The 23,257-nt window shown below is 39.0% G+C and overlaps 1 protein-coding gene across 8 annotated transcripts in view; it reads left to right on the top strand.

Moving 5' to 3' along the window:
• LOC124132042 (helicase domino-like) overlaps positions 1-23,257 on the top strand; it is an 88,284-nt gene that overhangs the window by 5,312 nt on the left and 59,715 nt on the right. For 4 of the 8 annotated variants that reach the window (XM_046495628.2, XM_046495627.2, XM_046495626.2 and 1 more), the window contains exons 4-16: positions 912-1,621; positions 1,909-2,119; positions 3,191-3,274; positions 5,126-5,333; positions 6,099-6,237; positions 7,089-7,274; positions 7,781-7,921; positions 9,056-9,245; positions 16,953-17,032; positions 17,429-17,584; positions 20,593-20,716; positions 21,079-21,192; positions 22,146-22,291. In XM_046495628.2, coding sequence (XP_046351584.2) covers positions 912-1,621; positions 1,909-2,119; positions 3,191-3,274; positions 5,126-5,333; positions 6,099-6,237; positions 7,089-7,274; positions 7,781-7,921; positions 9,056-9,245; positions 16,953-17,032; positions 17,429-17,584; positions 20,593-20,716; positions 21,079-21,192; positions 22,146-22,291 — 2,489 coding nt within the window. The remainder of the gene's footprint in view (positions 1-911; positions 1,622-1,908; positions 2,120-3,190; positions 3,275-5,125; positions 5,334-6,098; positions 6,238-7,088; positions 7,275-7,780; positions 7,922-9,055; positions 9,246-16,952; positions 17,033-17,428; positions 17,585-20,592; positions 20,717-21,078; positions 21,193-22,145; positions 22,292-23,257) is intronic. The other 4 variants (XM_046495630.2, XM_046495631.2, XM_046495629.2 and 1 more) reach the window with 4 other exon arrangements.

Here is a 23,257-nt window from a genome sequence, read left to right as displayed (position 1 = left end):
TATGGAAGTCTATGTTGTGATGAGACAAATGGCATTGAGACATTTTCATGATTATCACCTTTGTAACAGGACACCCTTATTTTGGAAGACAGATATTGTCCCAGAAAATGAACTGATCAGAAAGCCTATAATTTCATAGACAGAATTGGAGCAGAAATGTGAAGAAATTGTTCATTTAGTGTGATGTCATGAGATAGACTATCCCAAGAAAAGATTTAAAAAAAGTGGAATCCTTGAGTGTTGCTGCTATTGTATTTGACCCTTGGGTCCACCAACATCTTTCTCTTCCAACATTAGGGCAATGCCAATGACAGCTTACCTTTATAATTTCAACCACTGCAATAAAGCAAATTGTCTCAAGGAACGTCTCAATTTCATCCAGTGGTGGCCTGCTATTGCCCTAATGCTTTTTGGTGCTTATTATTCTTGCATAAAAACTTAATGCTTTTTTCACACTTCCTCCATACAGTACTATATATTTATGGGCGAGTGACAGCTGTCACTCGCCCATTCTGTCAGTAAGTTTAATGTCATTGTCAACCATATTGACCAACAATATTACTCTAAGATAGTGTTTCTTTTGAACAAAGGTTGAATTTAGAACCTGGGGAATAACGAGTGGTTTCATTGAAAATGCAAGTTAAGTCTAATGTTAAAGTGGATATGTGAGATATTCAGGCATAGCTTCAGAGTGAATAGGTGGGGGTCAAATGACCCTTCAATTGTGAGCAGTTTGGGTGATTTTGTCCTGAATTTCTGAAATTTGCTTCTCGTGTATTTTCAGATATAATAGGTCACTTGATCTGTAAGACCTGACATGTCTGTAGTACTGTTGAAAAATATTGTCGATTTGTGTTGTGAAAATAATGTTATTTTGTCAATTGGTCATGTGAACATACCTGTATTTTCAGGTATTGTTGGTCTCTCAGCAGTACCTGCTCAGGGCTTGCCTCAGAACCTGACTGCCTCCCTAACCCAACCCGGCATTGCCGTGGTGACCACCACCCAATCTTCCGATCCTCGGCAAGTCCAGCGCTCTGTGTCTTTCACTCCTGTTAGCACTGTCAGTGCATCCGGTGGCACCATCCACCACCATGGTCAGAGCCCTACACGGGGTGCCCCTCTTGTCTCCAACCTCCCTCACAACATAATCAGTATGAACGTCAACCAAGCTGCACAAATTGTGCAGAGAAGAAGCAGCCAGGGAGCTGCTTCCAGTAACCCAGGGACTCCAGTCACAGGGCGGGTAGTGCTTGACACCCGGCAGATTTTGTCCCACCCTCTGAGCCATATTACATCGACTGTGACGAGACACGTGCAGAGCACAGGGCAGCCACCAAAGAAAAAGGCAAAATTGGAGGAACGACCGCCAGCTACCCCCGAAATAGCTCAGCAAAGGAAGATGATACTTGATGCAAAGTATAAAGAAATGATGGAAATAAAAGAAAACTATGTTGAACATTTGACAGAACTATTTTTCCTTCAGCATGGAAGGAATTTGATGGATTACTTAGCTTGGAAGAAAAGGCCAACACCTCAACTTGTTGCATTCTTAAAAGCTGGGGCTTTAGACAGTGATGAGGAAGAGGAACACTTGCAAGAAAAACGAATCAATGATGAGGTGATTTATTCACTCTCTAAATTTATCAAATTATTTATTGCTAGGCTAAATATATACGAAAGTTGGGATCTTTCGATTCTTGTCACGATTGACTTTGGAATTTATTTTAATTTTTTTGCAGAAAGAGATTTGTCCTGAAGGATATTTTCATACTGCTTCATTCGAAATGGCACATTTCATAAAGAAAATACTCAATTTTAAAGGAATTGCCCATGTAAAAAGTCATTGAAGTCAAATCAAATCATTGAGATCAAGGGTTATGTTCTGATAGAGTGATGTGGTTTCAGGTGAAAGTATTGACAAGTGCTGGGAGCAATGTTCCTCTTGCAACACCTGTTGCAATCTCAACAACACTTCCGCCCTCTGTGTCAGCGTTGAGTCAACAAGGTATTAAAGTCTTTGCAGACCCTTCCTCCCAGAACACTAACATGAACCCCGGTAGTTTGGACACCTTCAACATTCAGGATTTCCTCAGACAGCTAACTGCATATGCAAAGGGTATTCGGGAATTTTTTCCTTCAAACATGATTTGCATGATGAGCTAAATATAGTGTCTATGTCCTGGTGTTAGCTGTGAAAGTAATAAAGTCTGTGCTTAAAATAATGCACTGAAATGTCACTTGTGGAAACTCGACTAGTAATTGTTGCATGTCCCACTGACCCGACCGTCACCGCAGTCTTAGTTGATTATTGCTGGGTTATGGGGACATTGCACAGCTCATGAACTTTCGTTTAAGTTTCTCTTTCCTGGCTTTGCGTTATCTTCACTGCTTTCCTTGAAATGTAAATAAGGTTTCAAACAAACACCGCTTCAAAAATGCTTCAGTTGTTAAAAGCATGTCGTCCTAAGTTGCAGATGTTCAAACTAAGGGGCACCAATGTTTTACACAATGCTAACAAACTGTTTGATGTGCTTTTCTGTCTTTAGCAAGCGCCAGTGTATGCTTTCTACTATCTATTTCAAGCCCTTTTCCCCTCTGAATTCTACTCTCTGCCTGTCCTCCTAAGTGTTCATTACTGACATAGATCCAAGAGTATTGTAAGTAGTTGTGGGTAGTCGTGGTGGCATGGTACGTAGAAGTAAGACATGGCTTTGCAACAGCACAAGGCTTTTGTGGGCCATCTGTATCTTTGGGTGCTTTGTTTGTATTTTAGTGATCAATGTAAGTTACTGTCATCTTGCAAGTTTGACAGTGTCGGAGGTGTTAACAGTAGTGAAACAAGTATGTTTCCATAATTTATTAAATAACTGCTTTTGAATGGCTTGATTAATCATGGCTTTCTGTGTGTCAAATGTTAGATGTCGACTTTTGAAATGTTTTTGTTGATATTCGTAAAATTTCTTGCAAATCTTCAATGATCATATTCTGATTTGTGCATTTCGTTTATTAAATCTTAATGTCTTAGTTGAAATAAAATAGGAGATAACATTCAAAGTCTCAATTTATTTGATATTTTACGATAAGTGCCCAATCCCACGAAATGTTTTGTAGCAAAACATACTGTCCTAGACTTCCTTTTTCTCCTGGCTTTCCAAGCACAGCTTGCACATGCCCTTTTGCTCTGCAGGGTCAGAGAGCAAGTTGGGTCAAGGGAGACAACCTAGTACTCTCCTTCCCCGCACCCAGTGTGCTGCACAACCTTCCTTGGCAGGTAAACTCATTCTCTACATGTCATTGTTAAATTAGTCTGTCAACATGCAGTGTTTCCGTTACCTTTTGAAACTACCTATCCAACAGACTGGCACTCATTTAAAATATCGGTCCTGGCTATTTTTGACCAGTCACATAATAAATATATTCAACGACATGGTAAACTGTAACAGACGTAGCACGTACACACTATTACCGATTTTGTTTAGATTTCTGAACAACGTTGTACTGCTCTGTTGAAGTTGTAGGGCTCGTTTTCTGCGTGCATGTTTAGGACCATCAAATTATTCAAACGCCGCTCACATAACCTGTTTCTGCTTCCTATGAATATGCAATTTTGGATGCTGAATCCACGTTAGCTGTTACACTATTGACTGGCAGGGCCAAAGCAATCTGTGACAAGCTTGCAAAGTCTGGAAATACCCCTAAAAAGTCATGTATATATAATGAGTTGACAAGTTTTGTCAAATGTACTTGTTCCAGTCACTGCACTCACACTCTTGAATTAGGAAAGTCGCTGAATGCATGTTCTGTCAACAATAGGCATGACATCATCAGGCTCTCAGGGATGAAGTGATGTAGCACAACATTGATAGATTCCTTGCCCAAAACCGAGTTCACCACCTCTTGTGTAGTGAACTCAAGAACTCTCAAGACATCTCAAATCACCAGTCCTATTTTACTCATCAAAAACAAGCAATTCCCAGAAAACGGAAACACTGACGTGCCAAAAAAAACACTTCTAGCTAGCTGTGATTAAAAAAATAGGGCTGTCGTTGAATAGTAATGTAACCAATCCCCCGATATTGCGTAGTTGCAACTTCAAAAAGTCAATGAAAACAAAACATGAATATGTTTTCGAACTGGGACAAATTGGCTACATACATTGACATGATGAAAGTTTTAAGCAGCTCATTTGCAAGCCAAACATTAATGCATTTCTGTAACGCAAAATATATATAAAAAATTATGACTATCTACATGGCACTCCAGTTTCTGAATTAAATTGGCCAATATTGTTAAACTTCAAAAATAGTATTTGATTTTTGAAAGTGTCGATAGACAATTGGAGCTTTTCATAATTTTATCAACTTTTGATAGGACAATCTTCTGTATCTTTTGCAAATCAGAAAAAAATAATCAATCTTTATAAAGTTATGGATGACGTTCAGTCAATGCCCTAGAAAATGAATTGATCTAAATTCCTAGATTAATCTAGAAAAAGATTCTGTACCCATTAGGAAGGATGAAAGATAATCAGTTGAATGGTGAATAGCTGCAAATTTTGCAATGTCCATCATACACTTGGTTAGTTGTAAGGTTAAGCATATACTAGTTCAGGGCCCCGCTCCACAAAGCGATGCTAGTGCAACGACTATCTTAAGCCTATATTAAGATATGGGAGTTACGATAACCTTAGCACTAAGATCACTCTGTGGCGCATCGCCCAGGGTTATGTATCAGGATGGCTTGGATTTTAGACAGTATTTGCACTGGCACAACACGTCTTTTCTAATCAATAGTTACTTTCTTCTCTTGCTTTCTGTTACTAAATCATGTTACCTGTCATCTGTGTTCCAGTGTTCATAACAGTAACTTATTCTTCCAGTTTTCTTGAAAGATCCATGGTGCTTATTTGGACACATAATATAACATGATTCGGCCCAAATGTAACCTTGTACGTTTTTATTAAACATGTCGGATGTCTCAGATTGCACAACAAAATTCACAAGTTTATGAACATATTACATTTTAAATCATGTGCAATTGTTCAATGATAGTTCTGAAATGTTACCCGTTTGATGAAGTTATCATTGTCTGTCAGTAAATCATTGTCCAAGTCCAATTTCAGCTACACCTGGATCTGCTATACTGGGTTCCTTGAGTGGTCACACAGCTGTGACAACAGTGACACCTCACAGCGGCACAAGCACCATCCCCGTACTGTCGTCCACGTGTGTAGCCTCTTCCCAGCTCCAGATGCAGCTTACAAAGAGCATACCCGAGAAGCAGCTTCATATACAAACCACTCAAGCTATAAAAACTCCAATCACATCAGCGTATGTTACTGATTTCGTGAATTGTTTGATAAGCATTTCAGTCTTGCTTGACATTGGTATAAGGCTCTATACCGAAGCTTCACTATTTCGGTATAATAAGGGACTTGTAATTTATTTCAAGCGTGGGTGGGATTGGTCATGGGACTGTATCGAATGTTGCTAAGACCACCACCAAACCCAATTAACTCTATGTAACTTCTTTTTTTTCATTCCCCTTTAATTGATGAATGACATTTCCATAAATTGTGTCAACTGTTGTCTCTATGTTTTCAAACAATATATGACGGAATTCTTTTTATCTATTTCCAAATCTTCACTATTTCAGTGTTTAACATTGAGCAACCACCTTTCCCTTATCAAAAAAAACTTGTCAGAAAACTAGTTCACAGAAAATCTGCTGAGTCTTATTTTGTACAAAGGGAAGAAAGGTTCTTAAACATTACCATCACAGAGAGCTCGTGAAAGGATTTTAATTATCAAAACCAGAAATTCTTTTAAAGGCACTACAGATCTAATATTGCACTTTTAGGTTGTACAGTGTGAAATTTTGTTTTGAATTCGAGACCTTAAAAGGATTCACTTGTCTGACAATCTTGTAAGACAAGTTGCTACTGATCTCGAAGAGTAAAGCCATCAGATACCTATGCCCTGATCACACGATATGAGTGGTTGGACACCTTGTCTGAAACACTGATGTTGTCCAAGTGATGTCCTACAAGGTCTGTCATTGATTGATATTGACGACACATACCTGTCAATTTCCAGGGGTAATACTGTTGCTGCACCTGCTAGACTTCCAAAGTCCCCGACCTCCCCACGACTGCAGACCCGACAGCAATCCATATCAGCTGTGTATGACAGCACAATAGGCTCTCAGGAGGCTATTGTGGAAAGAGCCAAACAGGTAACTGACAAGCTAAAAATATCTACAAGATTTTACCTTGACTTATAGTCTGGAAGGTAATTTAAGGTACCGACGTTTACTACAATATCTGTCCAGTCAGGTCCGATAGTTTTTCAGATTTTGTAGTAAATGTCGGTACCTTAAATTACCTTCCAGACTATACAAATAATTAATTTTAAGGGTCACTGCAGGCAATATGAGGGTCCTGTAAGGTAATGAAATTGTTTAGATTACTGTATGTTTTGATACCTACTTTAGAACCTGGAATGAATCAATGTGGACAATGGTCGTGATTGATGGATAAATGAATTGACAGATATCATAACTGTACTTGATGCTCTGCAGGTAACAAATATTATTGTCTGTCCTTCAGGGCACACAATTCTTTTTCTGCATCTGTGATCAACATTTGTGCTTCACGTAAATCCCTGTCACTATGATCCTAATGTAATAATAATAGTGGAATATGAACAGGGAAGAATCTGAAGATGAAGCAGTTACTTTGGTGGGGATTTTCAGATGTATGTTAACTTGAAAGTTAGCATCTGTTTGTTGAAGGAGCAGCTCAGTAGTTATTTCCATAAATATATTAATCAAGTTAAAGAATACCCATTTTTGTCATACGACTGGTTAATCTGTCAAGTCATGACCGACTATTCCACTTCTCATTCTGTAAGTAGACAATATGTTTACTTTCAATTAAAAGGTGGTAAACTGATGCATCTGTACAGCGTCTTTGGTTTCTTTATTGGGCCCGGGACAATAACTAATGCTACATGACATGGAAAGGGGATAACTTCTGTTATGCCCGGTGATTCTGAGATTATAAAGCGATCGTGTTTCACTTGCAGGAAGCACAAGTGGTTCAACGGGTGACTGAACTGCGGAAAGATGGCATGTGGACGGCGCGGCGTCTCCCCAAAGTTCAGGAACCACAGCGGAACAAAGCGCATTGGGATTATCTCCTGGAAGAAATGACATGGTTAGCTGCAGACTTCATTCAAGAACGCAAGTGGAAGAAAGCTGCTGCTAGAAAAGTATGTAAACATTGTTGTAGAAGCTGTTTTTATGAAGCGCCTTTAGGATTTGCTGACTTGGTAGGCTTAGCATAAACTTCAGCAAAGCAGTTTTGGAAATTAAGCGTGAAAGCCAAGAGGTCCCTGTCATAACCCTGATGTTAAAAGTTGAAGATTCAGTCCATAGATTCAAATAGTACACCAGAAGACATCACGGACCCAAGGATCCATTTTAATTTTAGAACACTTCTCAGTGATTGGATTGCATGTATACTACTAAAGAAGTTCAAGAACACCATTTTTTTCAAAACAGTAGTTCACCTGTGATGACATTACAGATAAACAATACTTGAAAAGTCAGGTGTTCTTTAACTTCTTTTGAGTAGTATATGACAATGACCTTGATAGTCAATGCACCACATCTGAACAGATCAAGCAAGCAAATTGTTTGAGACCTATTTCAACGTATATGTGTGGACATCTAATGAAAATGGTCTACATCATGGAAATGTTTCTTGTTGCGGCAGATTGCCCGCATGGTTCAGAAGTACCACCAGGACCAGGAACAGAAGGAAATAAAGGCTGAGAAGGAAGAAGCGCTGAAACTAAAGAAAATTGCTGGTCAAATGGCAAAGAATGTCAAGGAATTTTGGTCGAACATTGAAAAGGTATGGAAGTCCTTTTGAATGATTTTATTTCCTTTCTGATTAAGCGGCTGCAGTATCAGTTTTTTGGTTTTTTTAAACCTTGAAACTCTTGAAAGAAGTCATCTGAAGCCTAGCTTGAGATGTGTTAAGGGTGCAAGGGTGTCCCAGTCGTGTAAGATGCTGCAATTGTCTGTGTAGAGTTGTCCTTTGGGCATGCCAGAAACCTATAAACATTTTCTGGCAGGGGATAGGCAGTGGGGGGGTTGAATCACTTCTACCAAGATTGCAAACTCTTTGTAATGCATTGTGCTATGAAAAAATGTTTTGTTCAGTTTCACGAGATTGTCAAATATGGCCAATACCAAAGACAGTTGCAACAATTGTACCTGATCTGTAGCCCTGGCCAAAAATAGACTTAAGCATGTCAAGAGAACATACTTTTGTGTTTTCAAATGTCAAATGTTTAAACATTCAACAAGCCAACGAGAGGCTTCTTGGTGTGTCCCTGTACATGGGGCTGGAGGAATTCCTATTACAAGACTCATGCAAAATACATCTATAAGACATGAATAATTGATGATCTTGACATACCAACTTCAGATAAGGCCTAGCAATTTGAATCCCAGTTTTGGGCCCCCCCCCCCTCTCTCTCTTTGTCTTCGCTGTGCAGAGTTCCATCTGTTAGGCACGCGAGAGACATATGATCATTGGTTAGGATCTGTGATTGTGTGTCTAGGTTTGTCAGCATCATACCCATGCTCAAGGGCTTCACCAAGTGGTAAACATCCGAGACCTGAATCACTAGTGTTAGAAATTGGCACTAGTCCTATAGTCCTTGCCAAACTGCCCAATAGTCCTATAGTCCTTGCCAAACTGCCCAATAGTTAGATATCATAAAGACTAGTAGAAATTTACCATTATTAAGGGTTTGTGATGTTCATAAGAACTGAAACAGTTAGTTTGTTATTTTATGCCGCACTCATCAATATTCCAGCTATGTGACGGGGGTCTGTAAATAATCAAGTCTGGACCAGACAGTCCAGTTATTGACATCATGAGCATCCTCCTACATCTGTACATTAAGCTGACACACAGTGACATAATTTATGTTATGTTATACATATTTTTTTAAAATTATCTTTCCTGAATTTACAGGTAGTGCAATATAAACAACAAAGTCGACTTGAAGAAAAAAGGAGAAAAGCATTAGACATGCACTTGAACTTCATCGTGGATCAGACGGAGAAGTACTCCACATGGCTTACAGAGGGACTGCACACAGCAAGCAGTGCAGCAGGGTCATCTGTAGCCACTTCACCTGAACATTCCAGTGAAGGAGGAGATGGTAAGGGCTTTGTCCATCTGCTTCGCAATCTTTAAAGTCTAAATATCAAGGTACTACAAGGGAAGTACCCTTCAAAATGATCCTTGAACAAACCTGGCTTATGAGAAGAAAGTCTCTGATTTTAGGTAACCCAGTCTGTGCTGAAAACTTTTGAGTCTACTCGCCCCAACATGGTTCTTAACATTATTTTCTGTAGATTTTAGTGATATTACATAATAAGCGCCCGGGGCGCTCACAAAATCTGAAATAGGGGGCTCTTATTAGAATATTATTTTGGTGAAAAACAACAGAGTTGAAAGATCGTAAATTTCGTGGTTTATGCTGACAGCCTGAAACGTTTATATACGGCAGATATTATTTTTCCAGAAATTTATTGCCCATAATTAAGGGTGCATATAACAAACGTATTATGCAGGAATGAATAGTCTTGTGTACATTTATCAATCGGAAGGGTCTATTAGCAAATATCGCCTTGGGCGATTATTAGAGCGGGGCGCTTATTACGTCGAATACGGTATATGGACTATTACTATTCGCTAAGCTTACAAGACCAAACAGTTTTTACCTGACTCAGGCTTTGGACAAGTGACAGAAGTCACTGACTGGTTACCTTTGTTTCAAAATGTGTGTTGCCCAAGACAGTTAGAATACTTGTCTCATTCTCATCCCCATTGTGATTCCACAGCAGAAAATGCTTGTTACCAATTGTTTTGAACTAAGAACTCTGAGATAATGCAGCCATGGTTTGCTTCTATGAAATTGTTATAAAAGGACTGGACACTAGAATTACAGGTGATTGAAGTTTGAGACTGACATGACTATTCTGTCCACATGGCAGCAGTAGCACTAGTTGTCTCAGAAATGAGTTTCAGATTTCGATGTCGGTCACTGTCATAGTGATTAGATAAGTAGTGGTCTGAAACACATGCTTCTTAGTTACTTGTAGAGGGATATGAAGGGGTCAGTGTTTGAATAGGTGAGATCGTAGGTTAATATATACGACTATAGCACTGAGTGTCCAGGATAGGTGAGATCTTAGGTTAATATATGCAACTAGACCACTGAGTGTCCAGGATAGGTGAGATCTTAGGTTAATATATACGACTAGACCACCGAGTGTCCAGGATAGGTGAGATCTTAGGTTATTATATTATATACAACTAGAGCATTCATTGACCAGGATAGGATTCATTTACAACTCGGTGGTAGAAACTAATATTTATAGTCCACTCGTCCTTATAATGATAACATATGGCTAAATCCTTAAAAATGGCAAATTTCCCAGTCCTTATGATGCATCAACTATTGGGCAGTTTGACAAGTACTACAGGACAAGTATTAGTTTCAATGATGCAACTATTCCATGCATTGAAAGCACTAATTTCTGTTGATCAAAAGTGTCAAACAACTTCAACATCCAGCAATTGTCTGCTACTTAGCGACTGTTCCAGTAAAATGTCATGCATGTGATGTTAAACCCAGATGTTAACACTAACATCTTCAGAAACTAATGCCAACATACAACTTCTGGTTAGATTATTCACTCAGAAGTTAGGTGCATTGACTGGCTAACAAAAGATATTTTTGATACAAGTTATATTAGATTAATTTTTAAAAAAGATTTGTTCAACTATGACATGCTTGTTGTGCATGATCAGTCATGTTGTGCATGATCCACAGTTTGAAGCTATCAGAAATATTCAGCCATGTGTGAATGCTTTACCTATCGAGACTGAAGTCACTATTTTGTCTACAATGACACATGTAGTGCTAAAGATCTCGAACATAGACTCAGACGTTGATGTTTCTTGCCACTGTCAATGGTGATTAGAACAGTAGTCGTCTGATACAACGATAAGAGTTCATAGAATCTGAAACTTTACAATAGCATAGATTCCTGTCAACTTACTTTCTACCTGTTATTTCCAGCACTAAAACTGTATTATGTTTAGTTTATGACTGGTTGTTATGGAGATAATTGAAGTGGTCACGCACACACATGTATGTGCAACCTTTGTTCTATCAGTTTAAATAAAGCGCTTAATATTTTTTTTAACAACTTCCCACAAGTGATACTTTTACAAGGGAGGAAATAGTGTTAGTGTGCCCAACTTTTACAAGGGAGGAAATAGTGTTAGTGTGCCCAACTTTTACAAGGGAGGAAATATTGTTAGTGTGCCCAATGTTCGAAATAAGCGCTTGCCCTTTGGCCCCTGGCAGATAGGTTGAGTGCGGAGCGCAGATATTCATTTATTATTATTTATTGGGTACATCAGATGTGTGAATGCTTGTCAACGAGACTGAAGTCACTATTTTGTCTACAATGTCACATGTAGTGCTAAAGATCTCGAACATAGACTCAGACGTTGATGTTTCTTGCCACTGTCAATGGTGATTAGAACAGTAGTCGTCTGATACAACGATAAGAGTTCATAGAATCTGAAACTTTACAATAGCATAGATTCCTGTCAACTTACTTTCTACCTGTTATTTCCAGCACTAAAACTGTATTATGTTTAGTTTATGACTGGTTGTTATGGAGATAATTGAAGTGGTCACGCACACACATGTATGTGCAACCTTTGTTCTATCAGTTTAAATAAAGCGCTTAATATTTTTTTTAACAACTTCCCACAAGTGATACTTTTACAAGGGAGGAAATAGTGTTAGTGTGCCCAACTTTTACAAGGGAGGAAATAGTGTTAGTGTGCCCAACTTTTACAAGGGAGGAAATATTGTTAGTGTGCCCAATGTTCGAAATAAGCGCTTGCCCTTTGGCCCCTGGCAGATAGGTTGAGTGCGGAGCGCAGATATTCATTTATTATTATTTATTGGGTACATCAGATGTGTGAATGCTTGTCAACGAGACTGAAGTCACTATTTTGTCTACAATGTCACATGTAGTGCTAAAGATCTCGAACATAGACTCAGATGTTGATGTTTCTTGCCACTGTCAATGGTGATTAGAACAGTAGTCGTCTGATACAACGATAAGAGTTCATAGAATCTGAAACTTTACAATAGCATAGATTACTGTCAACTTACTTTCTACCTGTTATTTCCAGCACTAAAACTGTATTATGTTTAGTTTATGACTGGTTGTTATGGAGATAATTGAAGTGGTCCTGCACACATATGTATGTGCAACCTTTGTTCTATCAGTTTAAATAAAGCACGTATTTTTTTTTTAACAACTTCCCACAAGTGATACTTTTACAAGGGAGGGAATAGTGTTAGTGTGCCCAATGTTCGAAATAAGCGCTTGCCCTTTGGCCCCTGACAAGTAGGTGGAGTGTCGGGCCTATAGTTTCAGATTTGTATTAGTCCTTTTAACAGTCTTTGAATTTATGTGCCGATTTGTTTGTGACAATAAGCTGCATTGTTTTTAAGGAGGGCCTGAGGCATTTAGTAAGGCCAGCAGCTTGTCAATTCTCGGGGTCCTGATGGCGGCCTGCCAATTTGTTACATTTTAAATACTGTGTGTGCCTGCTCTGTAAGCAAAGACAGCTGATTGTTGAAACTGTTCATTATCTTTTTTGTCGTCACGCTGAAGACCCGGGTTCGATTCCTGACATTGGTACAATGTGTGAAGCCCATGTCTGGTGTCCCTCATTGTGATATTGCTGGAATATTGCTAAAAGCAGCGTAAAACCATACTCACTCACTTACAACATTTTGTCATGTGCTAAATTGGAACAGTCCCAAATAAGGAATTGCTTTCACTATCTTCACATACCAGTTTTTCCAGTTTATGGTTAAGGACATTTTAGCCCTGGTTGAATGACTTAGTCAACGAGACTGAAGTCACTATTTTGTCTACAATGACACATGTAGTGCTAAAGATCTCGAACATAGACTCAGATGTTGATGTTTCTTGCCACTGTCAATGGTGATTAGAACAGTAGTCGTCTGACACAACGATAAGAGTTCATAGAATCTGAAACTTTACAATAGCATAGATTCCTGTCAACTTACTTTCTACCTGTTATTTCCAGCACTAAAACTGTATTATGTTTAGTTTATGACTGGTTGTTATGGAGATAATTGAAGTGGTCACGCACGCACATGTATGTGCAACCTTTGTTCTATCAGTTTAAATAAAGAGCTTAATATATTTTTTTAACAACTTCTCACAAGTGATACTTTTACAAGGGAGGGAATAGTGTTAGTGTGCCCAATGTTCGAAATAAGCGCTTGCCCTTTGGCCCCTGACAAGTAGGTGGAGTGTCGGGCCTATAGTTTCAGATTTGTATTAGTCCTTTTAACAGTCATTAAATTTATGTGCGGATTTGTTTGTGACAATAAGCTGCATTGTTTTTAAGGAGGGCCTGAGGCGTTTAGTAAGGCCAGCAGCTTGTCAATTCTCGGGGTCCTGATGGCGGCCTGCCAATTTGTTACATTTTAAATACTGTGTGTGCCTGCTCTGTAAGCTGATTGTTGAAACTGTTCATAATCTTTTTTTGTTGTCACGCTGAAGATCCGGGTTTCGATTCCTGACATTGGTACAATGTGTGAAGCCCATTTCTGGTGTCCCCCATCGTGATATTGCTGGAATATTGCTTAAAGCAGCGTAAAACCATACTCACTCACTTACAATGTTTTTGTCATGTGCTAAATTGGAACAGTCCCAAAAAAGGAATTGCTTTCACTATCTTCACATACCAGTTTTTCCAGTTTATGGTTAAGGACATTTTAGCCCTGGTTGAATGACTTAGTTAACGAGACTGAAGTCACTATTTTGTCTACAATGACACATGTAGTGCTAAAGATCTCGAACATAGACTTAGATGTTGATGTTTCTTGTCACTGTCAATGGTGGTCAGATAAGTAGTCATCGGAAACACTTATCACTGGAGTTGATAAGATCTGAAACTATAAATTGCAAGTGCTATATGTATTTTCAAAACATGACTGGCCTGGGTTATCATTGTCACAGAATAATGGTGTCTTTACTTCCTTTCATTTTCCTGCATTATCATTATCAATTTATAGACAGCGCTGAATTTGTTCAACATCTTCTTACATGTTACACTTTTGTTTTGGATATGTGACTTGTTACTTGGACCTTGTGGACCCTCGATCCATCCACATACCCGCAAGTTCCAAGGGATCAAATTTTATTTAGTTTTACTGTTTACCTACTAGCACCTCATAGGCGGTTTGGGTTGTAATACAAAGAGAGCTGAGAAATATAATCAATTGCATACTGCTTCATTGAATGTGGTTATAATGGTGTAAGTGCTTCAATATGCATGTGTCAACACATTGCTCTAAAGCGGAGCGCAGATATTCATTTATTATTATTTATTATTATTTATTGGGTACATCAGATGTGTGAATGCTTGTCAACGAGACTGAAGTCACTATTATGTCTACAATGACACATGTAGTGCTAAAGATCTCGAACATAGACTCAGATGTTGATGTTTCTTGTCACTGTCGATGGTGATTAGAACAGTAGTCGTCTGACACAACTATTTCTCCTGTTGATAAAACTGAAAGAATTCAGTTGCTGTGTACATTTTGAAAAGAGAATGGAGTACCTACAACTGTCATCCCTTATTGTTTTTATTCTTCCTGCAATGCAGCTTCCAGTTCTGTTTTAAGTTTTTGTCTCAGTAGTCATCTGATACAGTTGTGCGTCTATCTTTGTTGCAAAATTAAGCTGTTAGTACAAAAGTATCTCTGAAACTTAGCTCTTTAAGTATGCAAACCTACACCAACTAGGGAGTATCGTTAACATATATACTTTTTTATGCACTTCAGTCATACAAAGGGGAAATAGACTCTTTGTGTTGAAGAGACAGTCATGGATTATATTTCATATATCATGCAAAAAACCTTAGAAGGTCCGGGTTAGAATACATCTTCAGCAACCCATGCTTGTCATAAGAGACCACTAACGGGATCGCGTGATCGGACTTGCTTGATGCATGTCATTGTATCCCAATTGCGTGGATCGATGCTCATGATGGCAATCAATGGATTGTCTGGTCCAGACTCGATTATTTACAGACTGCTGTCATATAGCTGGAATATTGCCGAGTTCTGCGCTAAACAAAATATCATGTAAAATGTGTGAAATTCTCATATCCTGTTTGCACAACCAATCAAGGATTACTGTGTCCCTGGTGTTTTGTATAAGACCGAGACTGAAGTCACTATTTTGTCTACAATGACACATGTAGTGCTAAAGATCTCGAACATAGACTCAGATGTTGATGTTTCTTGTCACTGTCGATGGTGATTAGATAAGTAGTCGTCTGATACAGTATTTGTTTGCCAAGTCACTATTACAGGGTATATTAGTATTACAAGGTATATGTTAACGGACCTCTATCCATGAGGAAATTAATTTTTATATTATTCTGTATGTTTTTGTTTTTGAGATTCACACCAAAGTTCAGAAAAATCACAAATTTCCTGCTTCCAAAATATTGGGGTATACTCCCTATTCATCAAGAGCTAGATTTTTCTACCACTAGACCATGGCTCCGATACACATTTGAACATGTCTGTACAGCGGTAGAAACTAACCTTTTTAGTCCACTAGTCCTTAAAATGATAACATATAGCAAAACCCTTAAAAATGGCAAATTTCTACTAGTCCTTATGATACCTTAACTATTGCGCAGTTTGTCAAGGACAGTGGGACTAGTGCCAATTTCTATTGCTGTCCAGAATCCCAAACTAAGAGCGGGGAAATCACTATTGTGCTTCAATTAGTGAAATATAACATTAGTTGTACATAACAGTAGTTATGATATATAACATGATTTGGGAAATTAGTGATTCCCATTTGGGAATTTTACTGATACTTGCTGCAGATTCTGAGCAAAGTATAGTCTGCTGAGCAAGTGTAGATGAATCCCAGTAGCATGCTATTGTTGAGTAAATGACGAGACATAAAGAGGATTCAATTGTCTATTAACAATAATGGCAGACATGTTGCTACTGATCTCGAAGAGTACAAAAATCAGATTGTATGCCCTGATCACATGGTATGAGTGGTTGAACACATGGTTGAACAATGAACCTGATCAATGAAATTATACACAGTAAAAACCTGTTTTTCTGGCCAGTACTGTTATCAGTGAAATCCTCTGGATTACCAAATATCTGTATGAATGGATCGTTTAAAGGTGTTATTGGTCATACTCTAAATTATTATTAATTATTTTCTTAACTTTGTGTTTATACTTCATACCTGCTGTCCTGTATGTCCCAGGGGAATTTCTTTTGAACATGATTGGATTATGTTGGACATATTAAAGGTCAAGGTCACTCAGGAATTAGACACCCCAAAAGCTTGTGTATGCACTATATCATGAGCATTTTGATTGGAATTTGATGAAACTTTATGTTCATGAACTCTAGGCACTTCATGGCTGAGATTGACATTCATTAAACAGGAAGTGCTTTTGACATAATTATACAGGTAGCTAGAGGAATGGGACCTTCTGTTCTTAAATGTTATTGCATTGCGCTTATTTGAGATCAATTGTCACCAAATGTGGTCAAGTCAAAATAGTTCATGATACATGTTTCTGATGGGAAGTTATATCATCCTAGCACCTTTCTTGTTTACCTTGTTCTTGTCAGTAAGCCTCCACAAAGTAGTTCCCCAGGATCAGCAGGTTTTGTTCTGGTAGGGTGTCGCTGTAGACAGATAACAAGCATACAATAAATATCCTTATTCTTTTCCAGTGGAGTTCGAACCGCAGGGAACGGCAAGTGATGATGAAGAAACAATTGAGAAAGAAGAAAATGAAGCAGGGATTGATGAGGTTTGTTCACATTTCCTTGATCATGATTTGAATAACTCTTCAAAGGCTAATACGGGGCACGATTGGCCCAGTCGTTTAAGGCGCCGCGATTAGCTGTGCAGAGTTGCGTCCCTTGGGCACGCCAGAAACCTATGATTGTGGGTTCGAATCCCGGTTCACCCCGATTATGTTTCTAGGTTTGTCAGCACCATACCCGTGCTCGTGGGTTTCACCGAAGTGGTAAACCTGCATCACTTCGGGCTTTCCTCCCACATTAAGCTGACGCGTCGTGATATAGCTGGAATACTGTTAAAAAAGGCATAAAACCCAACTCACTCACTCACTCTTAGGCTTATATGCCTTTAAGAATAATCAGGCATCAATCGATACTAATTTAATTGTCCTTCTTCATTCCAGGAAGCAGAAATGAAAGAATTAGAAGAATTGCAGAAGGAAAGTGAACTTCCTTTAGAAGAACTTATTAAATCATTACCTCAGGAGGTATTGGAAAAGCCAGCAAGCATACAAGATGAACCAGAAAATGAAACTCCCCAAAAGTCCAAAGAATCAAAGGTAAATTGACAATATTTACAAACACTCCTTGATCAGTTCACGTTAAGGGTTGATTAAACCATACACGGTTAGAGTACTACCTCAGGTGGGTGAGAAGATAAAGTTCTGACTTTTTTTTTGCCATGCCACAATGAGTAGTTTGTCTAAATATGTGGACGTATGGTCAGTTACCGAGGTCTCTCTGTACAGACTGTGCCTTTAAAACCTGACCAAAGAAAAACATCAACATTGTTCTATTGTTATTCAATCTGAATTATCTGGAGTGATTTTGAAACATGTGCAAAGTCAACTGACAGTAACGAAGGCAACAAACACAGTCCTACTATGCCTTCTGCCTTGATCAGCCCCCTAGAAAAGTACATTTTACCTGCTCATTGACAAAGTGTCAAGGCTGGTTTTGTTCAGTTATTCCATGTTGTTATTTGTGATCCACCACACATGGTAGTGAGTACTTGCAACTTAAACCAGCCGCTGACCCGTGAAGATTCTGGGGTAGAATAGGTCTTCAGCAACCCATTCTTGCCGTAAAAGGCGACTAACGGGATCGGGTGGTCAGGCTCGCTGACTTGGTTGATGCATGTCATCGATCCCAACTACGTGGATCGATGTTCATGATGTCAATCACTGGATTGTCTGGTCCAGACTCGATTATTTACAGACCGCCATCTTATTGCTGAAATAGTGCTGAGTGCGGCGTAAAACAACAAACCAACCAACAAAACTTAAACCAGCTGCCACTCCAGTATACCAGGGACTGATACAATCGTTAACACAGATAAAACAGACCTGGTCCTGGGAGGGCGCACACTTTGATGTTGGCTGTGATGGTGCATGTTATATGAAGCCAATGATAAATGTTCCCTCCCTGAAGTTATCTGTAAATACATTAAGGTGATTAAATGTAATGTGTATATACAGACATGCTAAGTGTACGATTACAGTACAATTACAGCAGTAAGCGTGGGTTTCACAAATTAAATGATGTTGTTAATGAAAACGAAGGCTGCAAACTTCTACATTACAGCTGCTTCTTATCTAGCTCATGGTGAAAGGACCTTTAGAAAATAAAACACCCCAAAAGTCCAAGGTGCCAATGTTTACAAACACATCTTTGATCAGTTCACGTTAAGGGTTGATTAAACCATACACGGTTAGAGTACTACCTCAGGTGGGTGAGAAGATAAAGTTCTGACAGTTCTTTTGCCACTCCGCAATGAGTAGTTTGTCTAAATATGTGGACGTATGGTCAGTTACCGAGGTCTCTCTGTACAGACTGTGCCTTTAAAACCTGACCAAAGAGAAACATCAACATTGTTCTATTGTAATTCAATCTGAATTATCTGGAGTGATTTTGAAACATGTGCAAAGTCAACTGACAGTTTCGTGAAGGTAATCAAGGTACAAAGGCAACAAACACAGTCCTACTATGCCTTCTGCCTTGATCAGCCCCCTAGAAAAGTACATTTTACCTGCTCATTGAAACAGTGTCAAGGCTGGTTTTGTTCACTTATTCCATGTTGTTATTTGTGATCCACCACACACGGTAGTGAGTACTTGCCACTTAAACCAGCAGCTGACCCGTGAAGATTCCGGGGTAGAATAGGTCTTCAGCAACCCATGCTTGCTGTAAAAGGCGACTATGCTTGTCGTTAAAGGCGACTATGCTTGTCGCAAAAGGCGACTAACGGGATCGGGTGGTCAGGCTCGCTGACTTGGTTGATGCATGTCATCGATCCCAACTGCGTGGATCGATGTTCATGATGTCAATCACTGGATTGTCTGGTCCAGACTCGATTATTTACAGACTGCCGTCATATTGCTGAAATAGTGCTGAGTGCGGCGTAAAACAACAAACCAACCAACCAACCAAAACTTAAACCAGCTGCCACTCCGGTATACCAGGGACTGATACAATCATATACACAGATAAAATGGACCTGGTCCTGGGAGGGCGCACACTTTGATGCTGGCTGTGATAGTGCATGTTATATGAAGCCAATGATAAATGTTCCTTCCCTGAAGTTATCTGTAAATACATTAAGGTGATTAAATGTAATGTGTATATACAGATATGCTAAGTGTACGATTACAGTACAATTACAGCAGTAAGCCTGGGGTTCACAAATTAAATGGTGTTGTTAATGAAAAAGAAGGCTGCAAACTTCTACATTACAACTGCTTCTTATCTAGCTCATGGTGCAAGGACCCCAAAAGTCCAAGGTGACAGTGTTTTCAAACACATCTTTGATCAGTTCACGTTAAGGGAGGTGGGTGAGAAGATAAAGTTCTTACATTTTTTTTTGCCATGCCACAATGAGTAGTTTGTCTACATATGTGGACGTATGGTCAGTTACCGAGGTCTCTCTGTACAGACTGTGCCTTTAAAACCTGACCAAAGAGAAACATCAACATTGTTCTATTGTAATTCAATCTGAATTATCTGGAGTGATTTTGAACACATTTCCATTTTCAACTGACAGTTCATGTGTGACCACAATTAAGTGATCAAGGTAACGACTACATGACAACAAACACAGGCTCACTAACCCTTCTGCCTCGTTCAGCCCGATAGAAAAATGTACTTGATCTGTTCAGTGTCAGAAAGTTAAGTTTTATTTTGTTCAGTTATTCCATGCTGTTTGTGCAACATGGGTACAATATGTGAAGATCATTTTTGGTGTCCTCTGCCGTGATGTTACTGAAATATATGCTAAAAGTGGCGCAAAACCATACTCACTTTATTTGTGATTCACCAGCTGCCACTCCGGAATATCAGGGAACAGAGCTTGAAACTCCTTGTATAATTGGAGGGTTTCATGATCATATCTGACATTGAATGAAACATGATGAAAGCCAAAATTGATTTCTTGGACAGTAACATTGAAACTTGTGACTAAATACGAACCTAACGCCATGAACTGATGTGTTTAGTTCATTATTGTAATGTACTGTACCATTTATGAGACAGCGGCTAATATGTGATATATATTTTTGGTATTTGTTTTCAGGGAAGTGATGAAGAGTTCACAGCAAGTGAAGATGAAGGGGATTTAGAAGAAACAATAGAAGAACAGGAAAAACATGAAAAGAAGAAAGATTACAAGCGGGAACTTGATGATTTAGAAGCTGAAGGTGATTATTATTTTAAATGTATTGCTGAAGACTAATTCCTCGACCAACCTTCCCTTAGCCCACAACCATGATGATAGCAGTTGTCATGAGTGGAACAATATTCCAGGGATAGAGTGATGTCTGTTTTAAAACTCTTCTATATATACTGTCTATGCATTGGACTCGTGTGACAAACTACATCAGACTCGAGGTCTTAGTTGAATGCCATCTTATTTATTCTGATCCTGTGGGGCTTTCTAGTTAGAATAGTCCCCAGCAACCTAGGCTTGTTGTAGGAGGCGAACAAACGGATTGAGCGTAGCATAACATTCACCATATATCAGTTTTCAAAATATTCAACATTTGAATAAATGTTGTTTCAGGTGAGATGTCCATGGAAGAGCTGGTGAATAAATATGCAGGTGCATATGATAGTGACTTTGATGTGCCAGAAGAAAGTTCAGAAGGAGAGACGTCTGAAGATGATTCAGATGATGGTATGTTGATATTACCTGTAACTTGTAAGCCAAACTGAAGTCATTTGCTTTTTCAGCTCAGTCTACCACAAACCAATAAATATACAGTAATAAATATAATTACTGTATTCGACGTAATAAACGCCCAAATTTATAATAGGGGGCTCTTATTAGAATATAATTTTGCTGAAAGAGTTGAAAGATCGTAAATTTTGTGGTTTTTGCTTACAGCCTGAAATGATACAAAAGAAAAGTCTGTGCGTATTATACACGACATATATTTTTTCCAGAATCTAATTGCCCGCCATTAAGTGTGCATATAACACACAAGTGCGTATTATACACGAATAAAAAAGTCTTGTGTACATTAATCAATCGGAAGGGTGCTAATTGGGATTGTTTATTAGCTAATATATCAGCAAATATCGCTGTGGTCGCTTATTACGTCGAATACAGTACCTCTCTTTTCGAGGATTGCTGCGCAAACGTGATTACTGTTCATTTCTTCAACAGCAGTTGGCCAGTATGCTGTATATTTATGATAATAGACGACATGTATTTCGTTATCATTACTGAGAATGTACGAGATAAGTTAACATATTTTAGGTTCGAAACTATCCTGCATATTTTGATGAAAACGATTAGAGATGAATTAACAGGACTGAAATATGTACTTACCTGGTAGGACAAGTGTTTGTTCACCTCGTTCTCACCCTGCAAATACTGCTACTCGTCAATACGAGAGGACAAGTGGATTTTACGAACCCTGATGTATGGTCAGTTACCGAGGTCTTTCTGTACAGATTGTGCCTTTAAAACCTGACCAAAGAGAAAGATCAACATTGCTCTTCTGTAATTCTCTTTGGATTATGTTGAGTAGTTTTGAGACAGCATGTTTACCTTGCCAAGTACAATGACTTTAGTCATGTATGAATACATTGCTCATCGGCTTGACATTCCTGTGACATCTTCAGATATCGAAGCACAGAGTGACGAAGATGAAACAACGGAGGAAGAAGAGGAGAGTGAAGAAGAAGAAGAATCCAAACAGCCACAGGAAGATACGGGTCTGGAGTTCCTACTCAAACCTCAGGGAGAGGCCGAGAAGCCTCCTGTCAAGGTAAGGACACGACGAGGGCTTATGAAAGGTGGTGGCACGTGGTCCTGTGCACAGCACACAGGTCGCAAATCAGGTGAAGTTGAGCAACGTCGGTCTCGGAGAGTAGTTGGATAGGTGACTGCATTCATCAGCATAACCCCTGAGAGATTAAGGGCTTCAGTCCTACCCCCCACTCAAGCACATGTAGCACATGTGGTATCTCCTTGGGCAAGTGACTGTTCGAAATGTGACTGTTTACTTTCTAGAGCCAGTAAAGGCAGTTTGGGTTGTATGATCGAAAGGGAGCTGACAATGAAAATCGAGTACACGCTAATCCAAAGACCGGTATGATAATGACTTTGAGCATGCACCGCGTGTATGGAGGTTGCGCAATATGAGTATCCGCATTATGATTATTAGATAGAATAGTGGGTCCTTGTCATGGCCATAATGTTACAGATTAATGAATTCACAAGGTTCTAGTACTATGAGATCAAACCTCAAGTACCCTCCTTCATTTTGAACCCTGCCCTGTAATGTTGCCTTTAGGTCACAAGTCCAATATTGTAACATGCAAAGCTTCAATTGTGTTCTTGAAAGTGAGATGTGATCTTATTTTACTGATGAAATGGACTTTTATTGAGTGATGATTTGTTGTAACATACAGTATGTTTCATTCAGTTTCTCTTCATAACTTAAAAATATTAGAAAATTGACTCTTGGATAAATGATTACCTATTCCCTATGCTCACAAACCACTGTGACATTCTCTTGTCATATGTGGACTTCTAAACTGGGATAGAGAAAACAGTCTGTTTAAAACTCGTATGCTGTGATAATCCCTGCATATGATTCCTGTCACAGACAACATTAAAGTAACATTGCAACCTACCCGGGCTGCAAAATGAAACATAAAAATCTCGGACTTTCAGTTTTCAGACTTTCCATTTTTGTGAAAGCCTTAAGGGCTGAGTGGGGTAGGTCGCC

Source organism: Haliotis rufescens, unplaced genomic scaffold (genome assembly GCF_023055435.1).
Source record: "Haliotis rufescens isolate VD_foot unplaced genomic scaffold, xgHalRufe1.0.p SCAF_15, whole genome shotgun sequence".
Classification (NCBI taxonomy): domain Eukaryota; kingdom Metazoa; phylum Mollusca; class Gastropoda; order Lepetellida; family Haliotidae; genus Haliotis; species Haliotis rufescens.
Note: the sequence above shows the minus strand (reverse complement) of the source record. Positions and strands in the feature narration are given on the sequence as shown.